The sequence below is a fragment of the Rutilus rutilus genome (assembly GCF_951802725.1).
Source record: "Rutilus rutilus genome assembly, chromosome: 5".
Classification (NCBI taxonomy): domain Eukaryota; kingdom Metazoa; phylum Chordata; class Actinopteri; order Cypriniformes; family Leuciscidae; genus Rutilus; species Rutilus rutilus.
The window spans coordinates 28,464,328-28,483,331 of record NC_140213.1 but is presented as its reverse complement, the minus strand read 5'-3'; the positions used below and the strand labels follow the sequence as shown (position 1 = coordinate 28,483,331).

The 19,004-nt window shown below is 37.2% G+C and overlaps 2 protein-coding genes across 6 annotated transcripts in view; both read left to right on the top strand.

Annotated features, from left to right (window-relative positions):
- Positions 1-93: 93 nt before the first annotated feature.
- serp1 (stress-associated endoplasmic reticulum protein 1) lies at positions 94-2,763 on the top strand. Its single transcript, XM_084408999.1, has 3 exons — positions 94-325; positions 548-623; positions 1,226-2,763. The coding sequence occupies exons 1-3, from the start codon at positions 242-244 to the stop codon at positions 1,264-1,266; spliced, it is 201 nt and encodes a 66-aa protein (XP_084265125.1). The 5' UTR covers positions 94-241; the 3' UTR covers positions 1,267-2,763.
- Positions 2,764-2,770: 7 nt separating this feature from the next.
- Positions 2,771-19,004, top strand: part of lrch3 (leucine-rich repeats and calponin homology (CH) domain containing 3) — a 43,157-nt gene continuing 26,923 nt past the window's right edge. For 3 of the 5 annotated variants that reach the window (XM_084408990.1, XM_084408992.1, XM_084408989.1), the window contains exons 1-5: positions 2,906-3,216; positions 16,240-16,384; positions 17,970-18,096; positions 18,196-18,301; positions 18,390-18,526. In XM_084408990.1, coding sequence (XP_084265116.1) covers positions 2,961-3,216; positions 16,240-16,384; positions 17,970-18,096; positions 18,196-18,301; positions 18,390-18,526 — 771 coding nt within the window. In that variant the 5' untranslated portion in view covers positions 2,906-2,960. Of the gene's footprint in view, positions 3,217-16,239; positions 16,385-17,969; positions 18,097-18,195; positions 18,302-18,389; positions 18,527-19,004 lie in introns of all 5 variants that reach the window. The other 2 variants (XM_084408993.1, XM_084408991.1) reach the window with 1 other exon arrangement.

The window sequence follows — 19,004 nt, the reverse complement described above, 5'->3', positions numbered from 1 at the left end:
TTAGATTAATCGCCGCCCATTACATTGTCTCCTTTTTATCCGTATTGCCATTCTACTCATTTATTCTCTTTCGAAGCGTCCACGTCTCGTGGGTGGAGTGAGTTCCTCTTATGAACACGTAGACTAAACCAGTGCAGTGGCAAGATCACACGTCAACTGATCATACAGCCTCTCGGATCTCTGTCGGTCTCGACGCTTCTTCTTCTTTCTTTCTTTAAAAACATCAAATTATTTGTAAAAGATGGTGGCCAAACAGAGGATTCGCATGGCGAATGAGAAACACAGCAAGAACATCACTCTAAGAGGCAATGTGGCCAAATCCACGGTAATTTTCAGCTTTTACCTCTCAGACTTTTACTATAGTAATGTATCTAAAATAGGTTTCACTGCTGTTTGCTCTACAGTAAATGTTTACTTCGTGTATTGTACTGGACATTGTTTTGGTCATGTAGAGGAGCTTTCATTTGTCCAGTTGATCATATTGGCTTTCTATAGAAGTAGCTAATATATGTCTCTAAATATACTAATGTTAGTATTTTCTCAACAGAGAGGCACTCAAGAAGAGAAGGGAGTGGTGGGACCGTGGCTTCTTGCCTTGTTCGTCTTTGTAGTGTGTGGATCAGGTGAGTTTACAATCCGAAAAACATCCACTTTCATTGAATGTGATGATGTCTAATGCATTAAAAGGATCAAATACAAAGCAGTACATCAGCATGCCAAACATGAACGTTTTTGTCATAACTCTGTTTAAAAGGACAAAGTGCATTCATACTGCAGACAGGTTTCTAACCTGATCCACAGACACAATTTTAATTTCTTGTTTTCTTTGTACACGATACGATTCAGAAATCATTTAGTCTGTGCTTTAGCTAGTGATGTTATATTGGATAAATAATGAAGGGAAATGTCTGTACTGAGACATTTTGTTTTAATTTCTTTAAACTTGAAGTTCAAAAAGAGTTTTTCACACGCATGAGCATTTAATTCAATGTTAATGACCTCTAACCAATGTGCACAAGACCCCATACATTTTTTTTTTTTTTGCTCTCATTATTCAACGTGTGATATGCTGTCATTGTTGTTTCTTATATTTTATGTTCTCTTCTGGTGAAATGTCAAGGACTAAATATGACATGAGCAGATAATACGAATTCTTAGATACTTTACATTTTCTGAAGATCAAATGTTTTTGTTCTAATGTTATTTCTCTGTCTTCTCAATACAGCAATATTCCAGATCATTCAGAGCATCAGGATGGGAATGTGAAATGAATGGTCATCAGTTTGTTCTCTTCTCCTGGCTTGCCTGAAGATCACTTGATCATTCCCCCTTTCTTATTTAATCTTTATATGTTTCAAGCTTTTTCATCACAACACCACGGTCTCTTGTGCCTTACTCAAAAGCTGGAAGAACGTTATCTTCTGAAACATTCCAATGTGGGACTTCTATTAATATTGCTGCTGAATCCATAACCGAGGCAATAAACCCAAGACTACAAATGACTTTCAACTTTTTCTGTGGAAAAAACAACAACAACAACAACAACAACAACACATGATTGTTTAAAAGAAATGCTGCAATGTATTTTCTGTGTTCTAGGTTTTTGGACCAGTTCATGTTGATTAACATTATTTGGTACTATGCACCTTTATTGGATTTTCCTCTACATTTAGAGCTGAATTTGTGTTCTTTGACCATTTGCTAAAGGAATGAAGGTCCACATATTCAGTTGTGTGTAGAGAACATAAAAAAAATAAAAAAAATACTGTTAAATCTAAAATGTCTTTTTTTTCCTTTTTTTTTTTTTGAAATAATTTGTAAAAATGTATTTGTAACCTTTATTTAACCAGGAAAAAACTCTTGAGATTAAAAATCTCTTTTACAAGAGGGTCCTGGCCAGGACAGACAGCACACGTAGTTAAACATAAAACATTTAAAAATGAAAATAAATACATTATTTACATTTACAATTTTTTTTTATACAATTAGTAAAAACCATTTCAATCAGGTAAATCCGTAACCAAATCATTTAAAATACTCTTCAATTTAATTAGAGAGACTAACTCTTTAAAACACAATTTATCTTGTAACTGATTCCAATCAGATGGATAAAATAGAGCTAATTTTTTTTCTGTGGATCAATAAAGAGGCCCATAGAATGATACAACACATATCCATACAAATGCTTATCATTACACGAATGCAAATCTCTGTTGGCCGTTAGCATAATGTGAGAATAGTTGTTTATGATAATGGCTTTTTATTAAAATTATAATACATGTTGTGATTTTTAATGATTTATTAGAAGGGTTAAATAGAGAGGTTTCTAAATAGACAATCCTATTCTCAGTTTTATAATTGACCAGTAGGGGGCAGTTTGCATATTTATATATTAAAAAACATTATTACAGGTCAATACATTTTTCGTATGATTTAACTCCTTTTATATGTCTCACACTCGCAAGAGTTTATCGATCATAGAACCACAAATCTAAAAATATTTTTCTTGACTATATATAAACAAACTTGAATAAGTTTGTATCTCAGATCGTGCATTGACATTTATTTACCATGCCATTTTCCTACATAAGGAACACTTTATTCGAATTTTTAAAATAAAATAAGTAAGAGAATATTTATTTATTTGTTTGTTTATTAAGAAAAGTCATGTTCATGATACTTGTCAACTACCAACTTTAATGCATGGATTTATGTATTTAGACTATGATCAAATAAAGGAGAAGTTTGGGATAATTCCCTACAGCCCAGACTGGTTGGTCTTTTTAATGCCGAGCCTTCGCCTTCAATCCACGCACGCACTAGTGTCCTCGCTCGTGCTCCGTTGGATCTGTCTGGTTTCAGACCCCTCTCTGCCCTCTGTGCGCCCGCGCATGCGCACTGCCACTGTCCGCGCTCGTGTGTGGGGCCCGTGAGGATCCAGCGGGAGTGTTAGCTGTGTAATGGCGGCTTCGGTGTTGCTCTCCGCGGAAAGCGCCGTGCCCTCTTTTACCGTCGGCCATCCCGCCGCAGTTGCTTCTGCGGGAACTACTCATCACGGATTATCCAATGCTCCCGGACCCTCGTCCTGGAACCGCTCGCTGGATCGGGCGCTGGACGAGGCGGCGGCCACTGGAGCTCTTAACCTGAGCGGCAGGAAACTGAAGGAGTTCCCGAGGAGCGCCTCCGGACACGACCTCACCGACACCACCCGGGCCGGTACCGAGCCTATTTGCTTATATTCTGCTCCCCTTTAACCGTTAACAGACCTAAAAACTAGTTAAAGGCGTGTTGGTCGAGTTTTACACTAGTTTACACTGGGTTTGACTGGTGTAAACACACGGGTGTGTGCTGGGCTGGTAACGTTAGCCCATCTGAACTCATGATCAGTCATTTGTGTCCAATAAATGTAACGTTAAACGTTTCATCTTAAGTGCTGAGGTTTGTCTAAAGTTAGGATTTCCTCACAAACTTTCAGCTCATGGTTGTGTTAAAACTATTATGATCCGATGGGACATTAGACATTCAGGGAACATCTGTCAAATTGAGTTCCATGTAACGTTAGGTTATATGAAACCCAAACACGGGGCTTGTTCATCAGGTTTATAGGAGTTTGACAGGTTAAGATGTTTGAACAAGTAGCTAATCAGATTGAGGTGTTTGATCAATAGATTAAGTTGGTTAAGGCTTGATCATTATGGGAATTGGGTTTTGATCATCATGTAGGTTTTTTAACAACCACTCAAGAAGTTTGATCATCTGGTTGGCTTTATAAGACGTGATTAAGAGGTTTGGTCATTGTTTTGTGGGATCCAATCATACTTATCTTTATTTAGACAACGCTTTGAGCTTTGAACTGTTTAGATCAATTAGATCTATTTTAGATCCATTCAAGGTGTTTGCTAATAATAATATTGACAGGATGTTGATGATCATGTGGATCGGGGCCTTTACAGTCTTTTAGATGCCAAGTCTGAGTGACCCCCATCCTAAAACTTAAAAGGCCGGTGTGTATTTTCATGTGCAGACTCAATTTATACTGTGAAAAATGTGTAATTTAGTTTCTATTATGAATATTATGATTGTCACTGTAGTAGTTAATTCGTTTTTAAGTTGTTCTATAATTTTTGTTACACTGATTTTCTCTAAACTTTCCCATGGACCCCCTAGCACTCCTTTGCAGCCCCCTGGAGCCCCACTTTTCACGGACTATGATGGCGCGTTTCCACAGTTATCAACGTCGCTAAATTAGTAAAGTTTTTAATATTTTCATTGGGAAAAAAAAAAGTATACACAATTAGAATTCTGCTATACTTTGTGTAATATTACCTTGACAGTAAGTGACGACAAAATGAATTAAAGCTGCTTCGAAAACAACGGCTGAGGTAGTGACTGCAAATTTGACACCATTCTCCCTTCTGACTGCTGTAATAAATCTCTCTGTATTTTTTCCCTCTTTTGGAAAGTTGTGGAAATGCTTTTGCATATATTTTCTTTTGCTTTTAGAGCAAATACAAAAATTATATTTGCTGTTATCTCCCATTCACCGCTATAGAAGTTTACAAAGCTATTGCGACTTCCGCTTGTGATAACCCCGGAAATGTGAAATATAAAAGAAATACATATATAATATAAAACCCTACTAAGAGGTTTGATCATGTAGCTTATATGCCTTATCATATTACTAATGTAGCTAGCTGGACAATGTGCAATCTGTCACTTCAAAGATTATTCAGATCAATATATTGCTTATTAAAGTATGTGTACAGTGTCAGTGACTGAGAAGGACAATTTTGGCACTATTACTAATTGTTCTAATCATTATACCCATGCCTGCCTCTTCTGCACATATAAAAACAAGACTTATAAAAACAAGCTAAAAAATAGCTTGCTTACCTGACACATACAGGTGCAGGTATCTTGGTTTAGGAGTTTCTAGACGTGTTCAGACGTGTTTTTTTTCTTCTTTATTTCCTGAAGCACAATCAGAAAAGTAGCATGTCCTGTATAAGAGTTGTGTTACATTCATCAATGTGAGAGAATCATACAGAACCTCACGTCACGTCTCCTAAGCATGTAGGATAAAACCGAGCAGGCTGTAGTGTACAACCATCTGAAGGTTTTTCTGGACCGCTGTATTAGAAGTGCTTATAAGTTAATGCTTAAATGTCTACCTGATTGATGGTTAGACATGCAGATGTATAAGTTCATTACTCATAGGCTATACTTTTCAGTGTTTTGCACAAATTGCAGATTTGAGGATTTATTTTTTTATTATAGTTTACTGCATGATGTAGGCTATAGCATCTCAAATTGCCATTGCCAATAGAAGATTGTGGAAACTGTGGAAAAACTGCTTTTATTGTAGAGTTTGACTGTGCATAAAGGAGCTACTTGCATCGTGTAGAAATTTAGACACATTCCACTGTAGCATCTTTATGATTAATGTTGTTGTAGGAAATAAAGTGATGCTTCTTAATGCTGGTATGATATCCCTTTAATTACTGCTAATAATTAACAAACCCTAGGTCTAGTTATGAAATGAAATGACTTCTCTAAAGTGCCATAGTTAGTGAGTGTTACCCTGGTTAGCCTCCTCGTATTGTGTTGAACGGTCTGAAAAGAGGAATCGGTCAAGACTACAGAGAGCACACATGGTAGGCTATATTGTGTCTGTGTCAATATTGATTGTCTGTGCAGTGCATGCTGGGATCCACACAGATATCTCTGATTTCGTTCTCATCCAAAGGCAGTTGAGTTCACAAAAATGTAGGCCTAGACTGTAGGAATGAACAGAAAAAAAAAGAAAGAAAGGAAAGCTTTTGGTTCTGGAGCCCCCAAAATAGTTCTATTGCTTTGCTGTGAGTTTGTTATGGTTTGCAAATGACAGATTGTGAGCGCCATAGCTTTGTTTCTGCCAGATAGTTTATGGTTCTTTTTTTAGCGAGGTCATTTTACGATGATTATAGCAGTTTAACATTGGCTTTTGATTCTGACTGAGAGGTTTATCAATTATGTCAATAATAAAAAAATAAAAAAAATTGTTTAACTACACTGTAAAATCATCTTGTAAAATTTACAGGAATAACGACAATTCACCATGACGTCACAACAGTAATAGACGTTCTTCCGGGTGGCAAAAGCCGAAGCGTTCCTATGGCAACGCTAGTAAATTGCTTGGAAGGCACCATCGACAGTAAAAATGTAATAAAAATAAAAAATGTAATTAAATATAATGCTTTTTTTTTATCATAATAACAACTGTGTTTAATGATATAAGTAAAAAATATAATAAATATGTAATATAGTAGGCCTGCACATAATTAGCAAAATACTCTCTATAGCTCTTTTTTCTAGCCAAAATAACGTGCTATATAGCCTATCATGGTCATTAAATGGCTTTCCTGAGGTAAATGTTATGTGACAATTGTTCTCCAGCTGTTATATCGACCTTTGCGCGGTTGAAAAACACTGATTGGTCGATATTATGTATGAGGAATATACATTTCGGTAAGTTGCGTGAGAAAATGGATGTGTGGCGTGAGAGCGTGTGAAAAGTGACAATTGCGTGAGTCTCACGGTGAATGCGTGAGAGTGGGCAGCCCTCTTTTACTTCAGGCAGTGACTGGCAATGAGTCTCTTCATCAAAAGAGACAAGTTTACTAATATTAGTCTCGAATTTCCCCGGCGGAAGATAAATGCTCTGCTGTGATTTTGTAGATGGACCGTTTTGAGAATACATGAAGCAGAGTTGAAGGGCAAGCAGGGATGGCAGCAGAAATGTTGGATGAATCATATAATTTAGGGGATCGTTAAGATTTCCTACTTTTGACGACACGACGTCCACTCGCTATAACCTCCTCCCCTACACCTTTTGCTGTATATCTGGCAGCGCAACCCCAAACACAACACGTTTTCATCATCGTTTCAACTTTGATCAACAACAATGTTTTTAACTATGGAACTGTTGCAGTCGCCGGCTGGATCTCTTCAGTTAGTCAGTGGAAGCCGCTTGCGTTCTGCCACCCGGAAGTTACTCGGTGCCTATTGTTTACAAACACTCTGAAAAGGCCTGAATTTCATTTTGGAAAATAGGGTGGAATCCCCCCCTTAGGGGACTTATGGAGGGATTTTTAATTTGATAAATTACATTTATCTCACCTAAATGTATGCTCACTCTATGTATTTGTGTTTTTACAATGGGGCAATTTTGTTGCGCATGAGTTTACACAGCACAAGTTAGCTTGATTTCAACCTTGAATTAAATTTACAAAGTAAACAAGAACAAATAAACAAATTACAAGCATAAGGTCTGTCTAACAGTATTCAGGTACAGGAAACCTGTATAAATGGAATGTTTCATTGTATAAATTAAGTACAGATTAATTCTTCTCACTATCTTTTGCTCTTAACATTAATGACCGACAGCAGCAGATAGGCTATATTAGGCTGCTGTCACTTTAAGAGCTGGCCTAATTAACGGATCCAATATACTGATACACATGCGTTTTATTTCTCAACTGTTTACCTTCACTTCACACATCATCGACTGTGTTTGTTAATACTCGACAAGCCGGCCATTTTGACATAATGTTGTGTCTTTCAGACAGTTTAAGCGCAATAAGCCACAAAAAAAGCACTCGGTTTGGTACTCACAAGCTGTTTGAGAGGCGGCTTTATATGTGTGCTCCAGGTATGAGCGCACAAGAACTGTCTCAGACAGAGTGCGAGTACTACCGAAAGCTTTAAAAACGTTGAAGGTTTAAATTGACACGTTGTGCATATAATAAACTTTAATGATGCAACAATGGCCCGATTGGGCAAGTGACAATTCTGTAACGAAATGCGAGGGAAATCGCAGCGTGCAGCTCACTTGTACAAAATATGTGGTGATGTGAAGCCATGTATTACACACTTTCGCTGTATGTGAAATTATGCGTCTCAAAGTTTTAAAATGACTGATTTGATCTGATAATCTTTGTGGATTAATTTGCTCATTCAACCAACAAGCTAATTAAATAAATGTTTGCGGGAATTTCCCGCCTCGTAAGCGCGAAACCTTGCGGGAATGATTAAAATTATGATCTGTTGGCTGGTTGTATTGAATAATTAATAGCGAAACGGCTATTGGTAAGAGCGTTTGTGAGTCTCTGTCTGCTGACTTTCTGTGATTATTTGACCTCAGATATTTCCTCGTCTGATTGCTTTGGCTGTGTTGTCCTGTGAACCGTGCCAAATGTATTGGTCTCCTGCTAAGGAACGTTGTTTTCCCTCAGCTTAGAAGGCTCAGAACAGGTGTCCTCCCTCTCAGAGCGATTACAAGGCCTTCTGGACCGCTGTCAATTCAACGACACGCAGCACTATTGTCCCTGCAGACTGATTCATTAACTTCATACTCCCATTTATACATTTGTGCCGTGTGTTGTATTTAGTGTTTCATGCTGTTGTTGTCTTGTCAGTTTAATTGATAAAGTTTCCTTCAAGATGATAAATAAATATTTTGGTCTTGCTGCCTTGGTAGATAGATGGAGGTTTGATTGTCGTTGTAGGTTGTTCTATTGATAATAGTTAATCAACAGTTCTGTGTTTAATCAGCACTCACAAGAGTTGTTAACTGATGAAAATCCCCCTTTATTCCCCTTGCCAGACTCCAATGTTTTTGAATGATCTAGCCTAAATGATCTTACAAAATGGAATTACTTTTGATCAAATTAATGAATGAAACTGAGTTATCATAATATCACCACCACAATAGAAATCATATGAAATCCAAACACCAGTCGAATGAGGAAAGGAAAATAACGTCTTTCTCGTTAAACGTCATTTAAATAAATGAATATTCTATTTTTATGAGCCCAAATATTCGAATACAATATTTAAAGGGATACTCCACTTTTTTTGGAAATAGGCTCATTTTACAACTCCCCCAGAGTTAAACAGTTGAGTTTTACCGTTTTCGAATCCATTCAGCCGATCTCCGGGTCTGGCGGTACCACTTTTAGCATAGCTTAGCATAGATCATTGAGTCGGACAAGACCATTAGCATCTCTCTCAAATAAATGACCAAAGAGTTTCGATATTTTTCCTATTTAAAACTTGACTCTTCTGTAGTTACATCGTGTACTAAGACCGACGGAAAATGTAAAGTTGCGATTTTTAGGCTGATATGGCTAGGAACTATACTCTCATTCCTGCGTAATAATCAAGAAACTTTGCTGCCGTACCATGAGTGCAGCAGGCGTAATGATATGACGCAGCGCCTGAAAATAGTCCCCAGCTCTGTAACTTCCAACGTGACCGGGACTATGTTTGTCTAACCTATTAGACCTATTTTCAGGCGCAAAAAACCCATCACAAGTTTAAACTCCTTTAGGAATTATTTGGTTATTTTGGCTATTTGGTTAATTAACTCATTAAAAAGATTTTTAATGAAGTGAAACCACATTGAGTTTTAGATTTTTTGAAGTCAAAGATAAATGTTAAAACCTTTTAACCTCTTTTAACCTGTTTGCATTTAATTGACAAACAAACATGTTTAAATTAGATGAATAAACTTTTTTTATGAGTGAATCTCTCTAATCCTGTCAAGAACATGTTTGTGCCCTATTTCATTTTAGAGTTTATAAGTGATTCGAAATTATTTTGCGTTGTCTGTTTAAATGAGTGACGATGTGACGTGACGTGTAGCCAAGTATGGTGTCCCATACTCGTAATTTGTGCTCTGCATTTAACCCATCCAAGTGCACACACACTGCGCGACTCGCAGTGGTTAGTAAAACGCTAGCTCTCACAATGTGCTGTGGACTGTGGTCATGTCAGATTTGCGATTGTAGCATTGAAAATGTTGGACACATTGCAATTACACACATTCCCACGCCACGCTTTGTTTTTGAACAGAAGCTCTTGGCCTTACATAAGCAGGCATGTGAAGTTCACTGCAGCCAACCTCTTGCTTGCGATATGGCGGCCACTTAAACGCACTGGTGTGACTCCTGTGGTCTGTTCTCAAACACATCACAGAGATGGAAAAAACAAGAAGTGCTTTTTTAGTTCTTTGTTGTCAGTTGTGTCATTTTTATGAAAAGGATTAGCATAAACAGTTCTACATAGGCTACTTTATTATCTGAAGTGTAGAGGTTTTTACTGTGACAGTAGCTTATTTTCCACCTGGTTAAAATTGACAACAAAAATTTGGACCGATTTTCACATTGGTCTGAACAAAAATGGCAGACAGGCTCAATAGAAATGGAAATCCATTCTCTGACGGTGAGTAGGTGTGCTGGTGCTGTCCTAACGCTAACCAATCAGGCCTCACTGTAACGCGTAAAATGCCCGGTCATCATCTCATGATCGATCGTCGCTGCCACATCAGAGTACTATAGTATGCACTTCTCTAAAACATACCTTGATTGTTTTTAACTAGATTTACAATGCATTTTACTTCTTGTATTGAACATTTTGAGTTATCTTAGCATCAATAGCTGTTAGTCAAAAATGGTTCTTCTATATTGTTGTCAAAAAAGTTGAGAAGATATCGTTTTTTAGATATGGTAGATATTTATTTTAGACTAGGAGTATATTGCTTGTATTTGGTGAGTTATTTTGCAGTGCGTTTTATTGAAAAGACATATGAAAGAGATATTTGATATAGAAGGAAATGCGCAGGAATCCTTTGAGGGAGATGCTGGATTGAACATTATTGCAGCCAGTGAGTTTGTCTGCTGTTGTCTTGCCTCGAGGCCTGAACTGATGACTGTTGTGTACAAGCATTGAGGAAGTGAAGTGAACTGGATATTACTGTCTGTATTTGACTGAGGCCATGAGTCTGTCCAGTAATACTCATAAAGGAAATATAAACAAAAAAACGAGTAATGCATATCACTCCGTCTTCGCTCATCTCAGCCCTGTTGTTGCGTAATGTTGGACGTTTTCAGAATTAGAGCATCAGCAGCATGTATAAACAACAGATCATTAATTCTTAAAGGCTTAAGGACAAGTGTTTTAAATCCTGTCCTGATATAATCTGATCCGACTTTGCTTGTTTAGTGGGTGTTTGCTACAGTGCATTTGTAAGGATTGAATTAGTGTCTAAAAACCAAGGATGAATCTCAAAACTCTTTGCTCCTAAAAATATGTTTGTTTTTTAGTCAAAATATAATTTCTTATTTTCTGTGAAAGATGACCTGGACATGTTCTTCACCCTCAGATTTTAGATGCTGTGCTCATCTGAAAAATCTGCCCACTTTATTGTATAAGTGCTTGTATGTTTTGAGTTCTTCATAATGGATCCAAACTGCAGATAATGCCAGTGTATAGCCGCTTTTCCACCGTTGGGCCGATCTGGTAAGGAACGGTTCCAGTTGTATTTCCACTTGAGCCTGGTATGACATGGCACGATTACAAACCGTTCTCGGCCCGGAATTCTCAGCACGGTTAGTTAAACGTCCCGAACCGTGCTGGTAGATTCTGTGAAGTGAAGTCGTCACTCAGGATTGGTCACTTCCCAGATAGCACAGGTACATTTTTAAAATGGCTGCTAAAGATCTGTTAATCTGCTGTGTAAAAACATCCGACAAACACCTAGAAAAAGCAGTTTTACGTACATTCTATATCTTAAACATCTTAAAGACATCTTCTAAATGTCTATATGACATCTAACAGGAAATGTCCTAGAGACGTATGGCAGATGAGCAAACATGCAGATTGCAGATGTAAATGCAAACATCAAATAGACGTCTCCGAGATGTACTTGTATTATCAGGGCTGTCTGTTGCCTGGCTACCAGTTTCCCTGTAGCTGGTTAAGCACGCTATTTGAGTGACGTAAACAATGTAATAATAAAATTCAAAGCAATATCTGATCATTCTCCATTATGTGGTTGCTATTTACGTCAGTAAACCGTTGTGTAACCAAGGCAACGACTGACGCATTTGTATTACATGCCAAAGAGCAGCCGTTATCAGCCCCACAGTGGAAACCGTAACCGTACCAGCTGGCCCGGATCGGCATGGAATGGAACGGTTACGCATTGAAAACCGTTCGCCCCGACGGTGGAAAAGTGGCGTGTGTGTGTGTGAGCATGCTGGTTTTAGGTAGCACTCTGTGTTGGAAGCAGACATTACAGTCAGCAGCACTTCCTGTCTTCCCCATCCCGGATCTCTGCACAGCTGCACAGTTACAAATATAGATCCAGTGTGGATTGAAAAGCCATCAATACATCCACACACCTCCAAGACACTGACAAACAACAGCTACAGGCCACAGATCGACACATTGACCATGAATACAAAGCCCTGATTCCACTGATTATGTGTAACAAAAACACTGTACTGCCAGAACAGAGCTCACAGACACACAGTATATGATTTGGAAACCTGTCTCAATCTATTTGTCCTTTTGACAATATTTTAATATACATGTTTATTTTTATGCACTTGTTCTAAAATGACTTCATAAAGGGATAGTTCACCCCAAACTTAAAATGTTTGGCATTACTTACTCACCCTCAAGTTGGTCCAAACCTGAGTTTCTTTCTTCTGTTGAACTATGACAAAATGCATTTTTGGGTGAACTTTTTTTCTTTTAAAAGGTTCTTTTTTTTCAGGTTTTTTTTCCAAAAAATCTTTTTTTACAGATAGACATTGCTACAAGTTCAAATCGAATGATTTCCGTGAACCGTCAGTTTCAATTAACTGATTCAAAAACTGGATTCATCAGTTTGTTTCATCACTCGAAAATTTTAGTAGATGCATAAAATACAGGAAAAATAAGGCATTTTTTTACAGTTACTAATGAAATGGAAAGTATTACTGTATCTTTATGGTACAATAATCGCCTTGGAATTGTGTAGATATGTTATAGGTTCATTTTTAATGAGCAGTTTAATGTTGAATATATCGTAAATATTTTAATTTGCATTGTCAAGTTACCTTTATTTATTTATTTATATATATATATATATAGCTTTTTATACGATACAAATTGTTTCAAAGCAGCTTTACAGTGATAACAGGAAAAGGATTCAATGATGCAAACATAGTTTATTTAGGCTTTATCTTGTAAAGATAATCAATTATTAAATTAGTTAATTTCATCTACCTTATCTCTCATTTACATTACCTCTGCATTTCTCTATTTCTCTATGAAAGGATTAAACCAAACCAGATCTGAACATTCTAACAATAACCATAACTAAAATTCAAAAACACCCACAAACGCTCACAGCTGCCATGTGTTGTCTAAAATTTCCTTAAAATGTTCAGCATCTCCTGTCTGTCTCTCTCTATGCTTTACTATTATTAGGCCGTCTGATGTTGAAACGAGTGTTTGAGCACCAGTAAGGATACTGGCCTCTTTCATGCGCGCCAGAACAGAAAAATGGACAGACACTTATCTCGCTTTTAGTCTGGCAGCTATTTTTGGTGGTCATGGGGTCTTACTCATAAGTGTTTGTGAGTGTTTGTCCTCTGGGTTTAAAGCCTGAGTCTGTGTGTTTGTGCATGCAAATGTAGAGTTACTTGTTCTGATGATTTCTGGATTGGTAAAAAAAAAAAAAAAAAAAAAGATCCTAAATATTAATACATAAAACACTTTGTTTACCCCTAAATGAGACTGTCAAAAAGTTGCTGCTGGCAGCAACCAAGCGCTATGTAGCCTGTGTGTACCAGTTGTGCTGTTACTATATCTAATTCAGATTTCAGATGCAGTTTGGATGATTGCATTGAGGCTATGTTAACAGAAGTATATTAAAGTGATATTTTATTTATAATTAGTGGATGCATCCTGTATTTCAACTTGTGTGTGCATTCAAATAATGTTTTGTAATTCACATTCAAATTTGACCATTGTAATCATGCATGGTTCATTGACTAAATTGAAAACAATCATAGACCTTAATAAGCACACTTGAATTCTACATACACAGTGGTGTGTGAAACCTCACAAGGGGCGGTCAGTGACTTAGGCCTAATAGCTGATGATTAAACAGACCTGGATAATAAGTGTTAGGGCTGCACGATATATCGAAATTATCGAAATATCGCATATGTACATATCGCAACGACTTGCGATAACTGCATTTTTTCATTTCTCCATAAAATCACAAAAAGTCTAATTTTTAGGTCGCCGTAAACTGGACAGATACAAGACTGTTACATACGTGTAGGGCTGGGCGATAAAACGATAACGATAATTATCGCGATATAATTTTTCTCGATAAAACGATATCAAGAGTTCGATAAATGTTCGATAATGTTTATGTGCCAAAAGCGGAATGAAACTCATTTGAACCGCGCGAGCTCACTAGAGCGTTTACTCTGATCGCTCTCGTCACGAGATCCAGTGAGAAGCGCTTGAATTCAGCGAAGAACACAAATGTCTCAGTGATTTAAACCAGTTTAAAGGCAGATGAAACAGCGCTGACAAACAGGAGAAACACTGTGTGCAACGATACAAATTCCCATCATTTACCATGGATTTACTGTAACGTTAGCCTAGTAATATTAACTGCACCATGAAATGTGGGATATACATATTGAATTGTATTATATTATTAATGTAGACGATGTATAAAAGGACTGATGGAATATAATTACAGTATTTAATAATGTATTTAGGCAACTGTTTTTCATACAAATACCATAGAAACCATAAAGTTACATTTTGCCATGATAGTGAGGTGCTACAGGCTATGCCTGGTTTTATCTGTGGTTATCATGATCTAAATGCATGATACTGGATGACCAATGGTTAAGTTTAATAAAACTCAAACAGTCAGAATATTACATTTTACCAAATAAAAATTAGCACATGCAGAAACTACGAAATGAATTGTCCAATAAAGATATTTATTTTGTTAAGGAAAAATGACAAATGTTTGAATGTTCTACCTCAGATTTGTGAAATGTTCACCTGTTTGGCAAGTGTTTGTCCTGATATGTTCTGACAATAAAGAGTAGCCTATTTAAAACCACAATTAACGCTCTGGTTTCTACAACTTTCACTTAGGAACAAAAATCTGCCTTTAAATTTGAAAGAAATAAAGATTTGACTTTTATCGTGATAATTATCGATATCGACTGATATAAAAAAAATTATCGTGATTTTTTTTTTTTTGGCCATATCGCCCAGCCCTACATACGTGTGACATGCTTAATGTTTATTGGCCGCAATGAGCAAAATACTCGCGCACACAGGAAGCCGCCTCTCGGACAGCAGTCCCTATTTCAGTTCTCTTCCACAGCTTATATGGCCAGAATTATGTCAAAATGTCTTGGTGAGGATTCACGTAAACAGTTGAGAAAGAAAGCACAAATGTAACATTAGCCTATATTGGATCCGTTCAGCTCGTAAAGTGACAGCAGCCTAACAAACCTGCTTCTGTCTGTGTGCTTAATGTTAATCAAACAACAATAGACAGAGAAAATCACTCACTGCTTTTGTAGCTTTAATAAGAATCAGTGTATTTATTTTGTGCAGTGTTTTATTTATTTTACATTTGATCATTACATTTCTGTTGGTAAATAAATCTAATATAGGCCTACCTGAAACCCTAAACCCCCTGGTTTACACTGACGTTAAAATGACGTGTAACATATGATGTTTATATAATTTTCAGTTTTTAAATCTATTCAAAATAATTTATTTTACACACTTAAAGCATTATCGCATCGTAGATCGAATATCGCATTATATAACCAGTTATCGCATTTTTCTTCAATATCGTGCAGCCCTAATAAGATTGCAATAGAAATTTCCATGATGGTCAGCAGCTCTGAAAGTATGAGATCGCATATTTTAGGTTGCTGTCTATAATTATTATTTTTTTTTTTGATGTATTGTATGAAGTATTACACAAATAGGTGTAAATGTAGGCTACATTTCGTTTCAGATGTTGCGATTGGCCATTGTGGCTTGCGGTTAATGTGCCTTAATATGTTGGATCTTACTTCCAATATTGGCCAATTCAGATTAATAGTGGTAATAAAAAAAAGTGGGCTAATACTAATATAATAGTGTATTTTCATTAACCTGCAGGAGAGTAGAGCAGAGGTTTTAGATGGTTTTCAGAGACTTGATTCCAGCACAATGGTCCAGGAATGAGCCAAGAGCTCGTCAAACACGCTTTTACGTGAGCGAAACCAAAGACAGGTGTGCAGCTCGTCTCCTGCCAGACATCCGTTTCTTATTGTATTTTTGTTCATCTCTCTTTCTCTCTGCTATCTATCCACCATCTCCCCTCAGATCTTTCACGAAACCGGTTGACGGAGCTGCCGGTGGAGGTGTGCATGTTTGTGTCGCTGGAGAATTTGAACCTGTACCAGAACTGCCTTCGTTCACTACCAGAGAGTCTGATCAACCTACAGTCCCTCACCTACCTAAATATCAGGTCAAATCCATAGACATCACATTTATAACACACTCAATTTTGTAAAACATTGATATTGAACAATTTGAAATGTTTGATACAACAGCTAAATGCTAGCAGTGTTACCACAAGCTAAAAATGCAAAGACGCACACAAGACTCACACATCTTTTGTTTATATCTCTTTAATTTGATTTGTTCGTGTCATTTATGTCAGATAAATGTTCTTATAAATTATGATTTGAGAAGATTTTCAACCATGCATTATTTTGCAATTCAAAAAAAAAGCTTCCAACCATCTAACAAGGAATTCATTGTAATTTTACTTAATAACTCACCAAAACCATATTTTACTCACAGTTGGTGCATAGCAAGTGTTAAAGCAGAACTTGGTAACTTTTTTAACTTAATAAAACTGTCTTGAAATCATTTGGATGGTTAAACAACCTGTTCTGGTTATATTGGTGACTTTCCCTGCTCCCCCCAGCGTTCCCAGGCGCAAAACCAACCTTGCAACTTGGGGACTACCGTCCCGGCAAGATAGAAATTGGAAGTCTCGTGAGAAGCGAGAACGAGAACGAGCGCGAGCGCGAAACACGAATTGCTTTACGTCATGTCAATGTTCTATGATAATGTGTACATGATGTATTACCCACCTCGGTAGACATAGCTCCACACGATACAGTTGGCTTGCTCCGATCATAACAAAACGCACATGAGCAGCGGTAGAGAGGGGGAGGAGGCCGCCGCAAGTGAGTTTTTTACGACAGTGTTGTGAAATATACGCCCCACAGCTGTAGGGGGAGCTTGTGGGGAAAACATGCGACAACAAAAGGGAAAATCAGCGAAGAAGTGACTAGAGTTCGCCAGAGTTGCCGAGTTCTGCTTTAATTAGAGGTGTTTACTAAGGCAAGCATCACTATTACTATTGCTTACACTTAAGGTTAGGTATTTGAACAATCTCCAACCCAAGTTCTATTTCAGCTAGTCATGTGCTTGTGTTTCAGACGTAATTACACTTTATATTGTTTGACTTTTTGGAAGTGTGTGAGGTGTGTTATTACTTTAAGCGATCTGACTCATGAAATTAACCTGAAAAATACTTTAACTTATTTTATTTTAGTTTGTTGCCATGCAACATTTCTAGTTTACTAAGTTTAAAAGAGTTAAGTTCACCCAAAAATGGAAATTCTCTTTATCATTTACTCACTCTCATGCCATCATGGATGTGTTTATCTGAAGAAAGTAAGTCATAAACATCATGGAATGAGAGTGTAATGATGAGAGAATTTTCATTTTTGGGTGAATTATCTCTTATCTCTTATTTATATATATATATATATATATATATATATATATATATATATATATATATATATATATATATATATATATATATATTACATAGTATTTATATTTTATGTAAATTCAGCTTTATTTAAATATTTTTTATTTAAAAAATTTTTTAATGGTTTTAGTTTTAATTAGAACTCTTTAGCAACCACAAGTTGGTATCACTGACATTCACAGGAAATTGACATTTTCTTATATCTAGTTTTTGGGCCCTGCAGGTTTTAATTCCCATGATTCTCATTTTCTCTCTGCAGTCGGAACCAGTTGTCCACTCTCCCCGCTCATTTGTGCCGACTGCCGCTCAAAGTTCTGATCGCCTGCAATAACAAGCTGGTATCACTGCCGGAGGATCTGGGCAAGCTCAGACAGCTCACTGAACTGGTGTGTGGAACAGTTCTCCCTTAAACTCTGTAGTTTATCTTCACATTTTTTCTCACTCATTCACATTACTCTCTCTCTCTCTCTCTCTCTCTCTTCAAGGACGTCAGCTGTAATGAGATCCAGACTCTTCCTCCACAGATCGGTCAGCTGGAAGCTCTACGTGACCTCAACATCCGCAGAAACCACCTCGTTCGCCTGCCTCCTGGTCAGAATCGCAGGCACCTGCACCTGTATGAAATGAGTGATGTTTTCTAGTAGATGTGTTGTCATTTCTGTGTTGATTTGGTTTGCAGAGTTGGCTGAGCTGCCATTGGTCCGGCTCGATTTTTCCTGTAACAAGGTAACGACAATCCCTGTATGCTACCGCAATCTCAGACACCTTCAGAGCATCATTCTGGACAACAATCCTCTGCAGAGCCCACCTGCACAGGTAACACATGTCCCTGTTTTGATCCACATTAAACATCCTGTTTTTCTTAGAAATAGGTCACTTTTTTATTTATAAGATTTTTTAATGCTGTTTCAGAGCCTTTTGAGCCAACTGATTTTCAGCTGTGTAATCTTGCTGTTTGAGCATGAAAAGGATCTGCAAAGTTACAAAGCATAAAGTCACTAGTTCTTTTCTATATCACTAAGCAATGTTTCTGAACTCCCTGAAATTTTTTCATAGGGCTGGGCGGTATGGCGATACATATCGTAGTGACGGTATAAAATATGTTTTGTTACTGATTTTGCTATATTGTGTATGTTGCGGTATGTAAATATATGGGTAGCACAGCAATATTGACACTTTAGAGTGATGAAACGCATGAATGAGCCAATAAAGAGTAGGACGAGCATGATGTTAAAAAGAGTTAAGCTGTAAAAAAGAACTATGCGGTGCTTGCGTCTCTCAGCATGTGATTGCG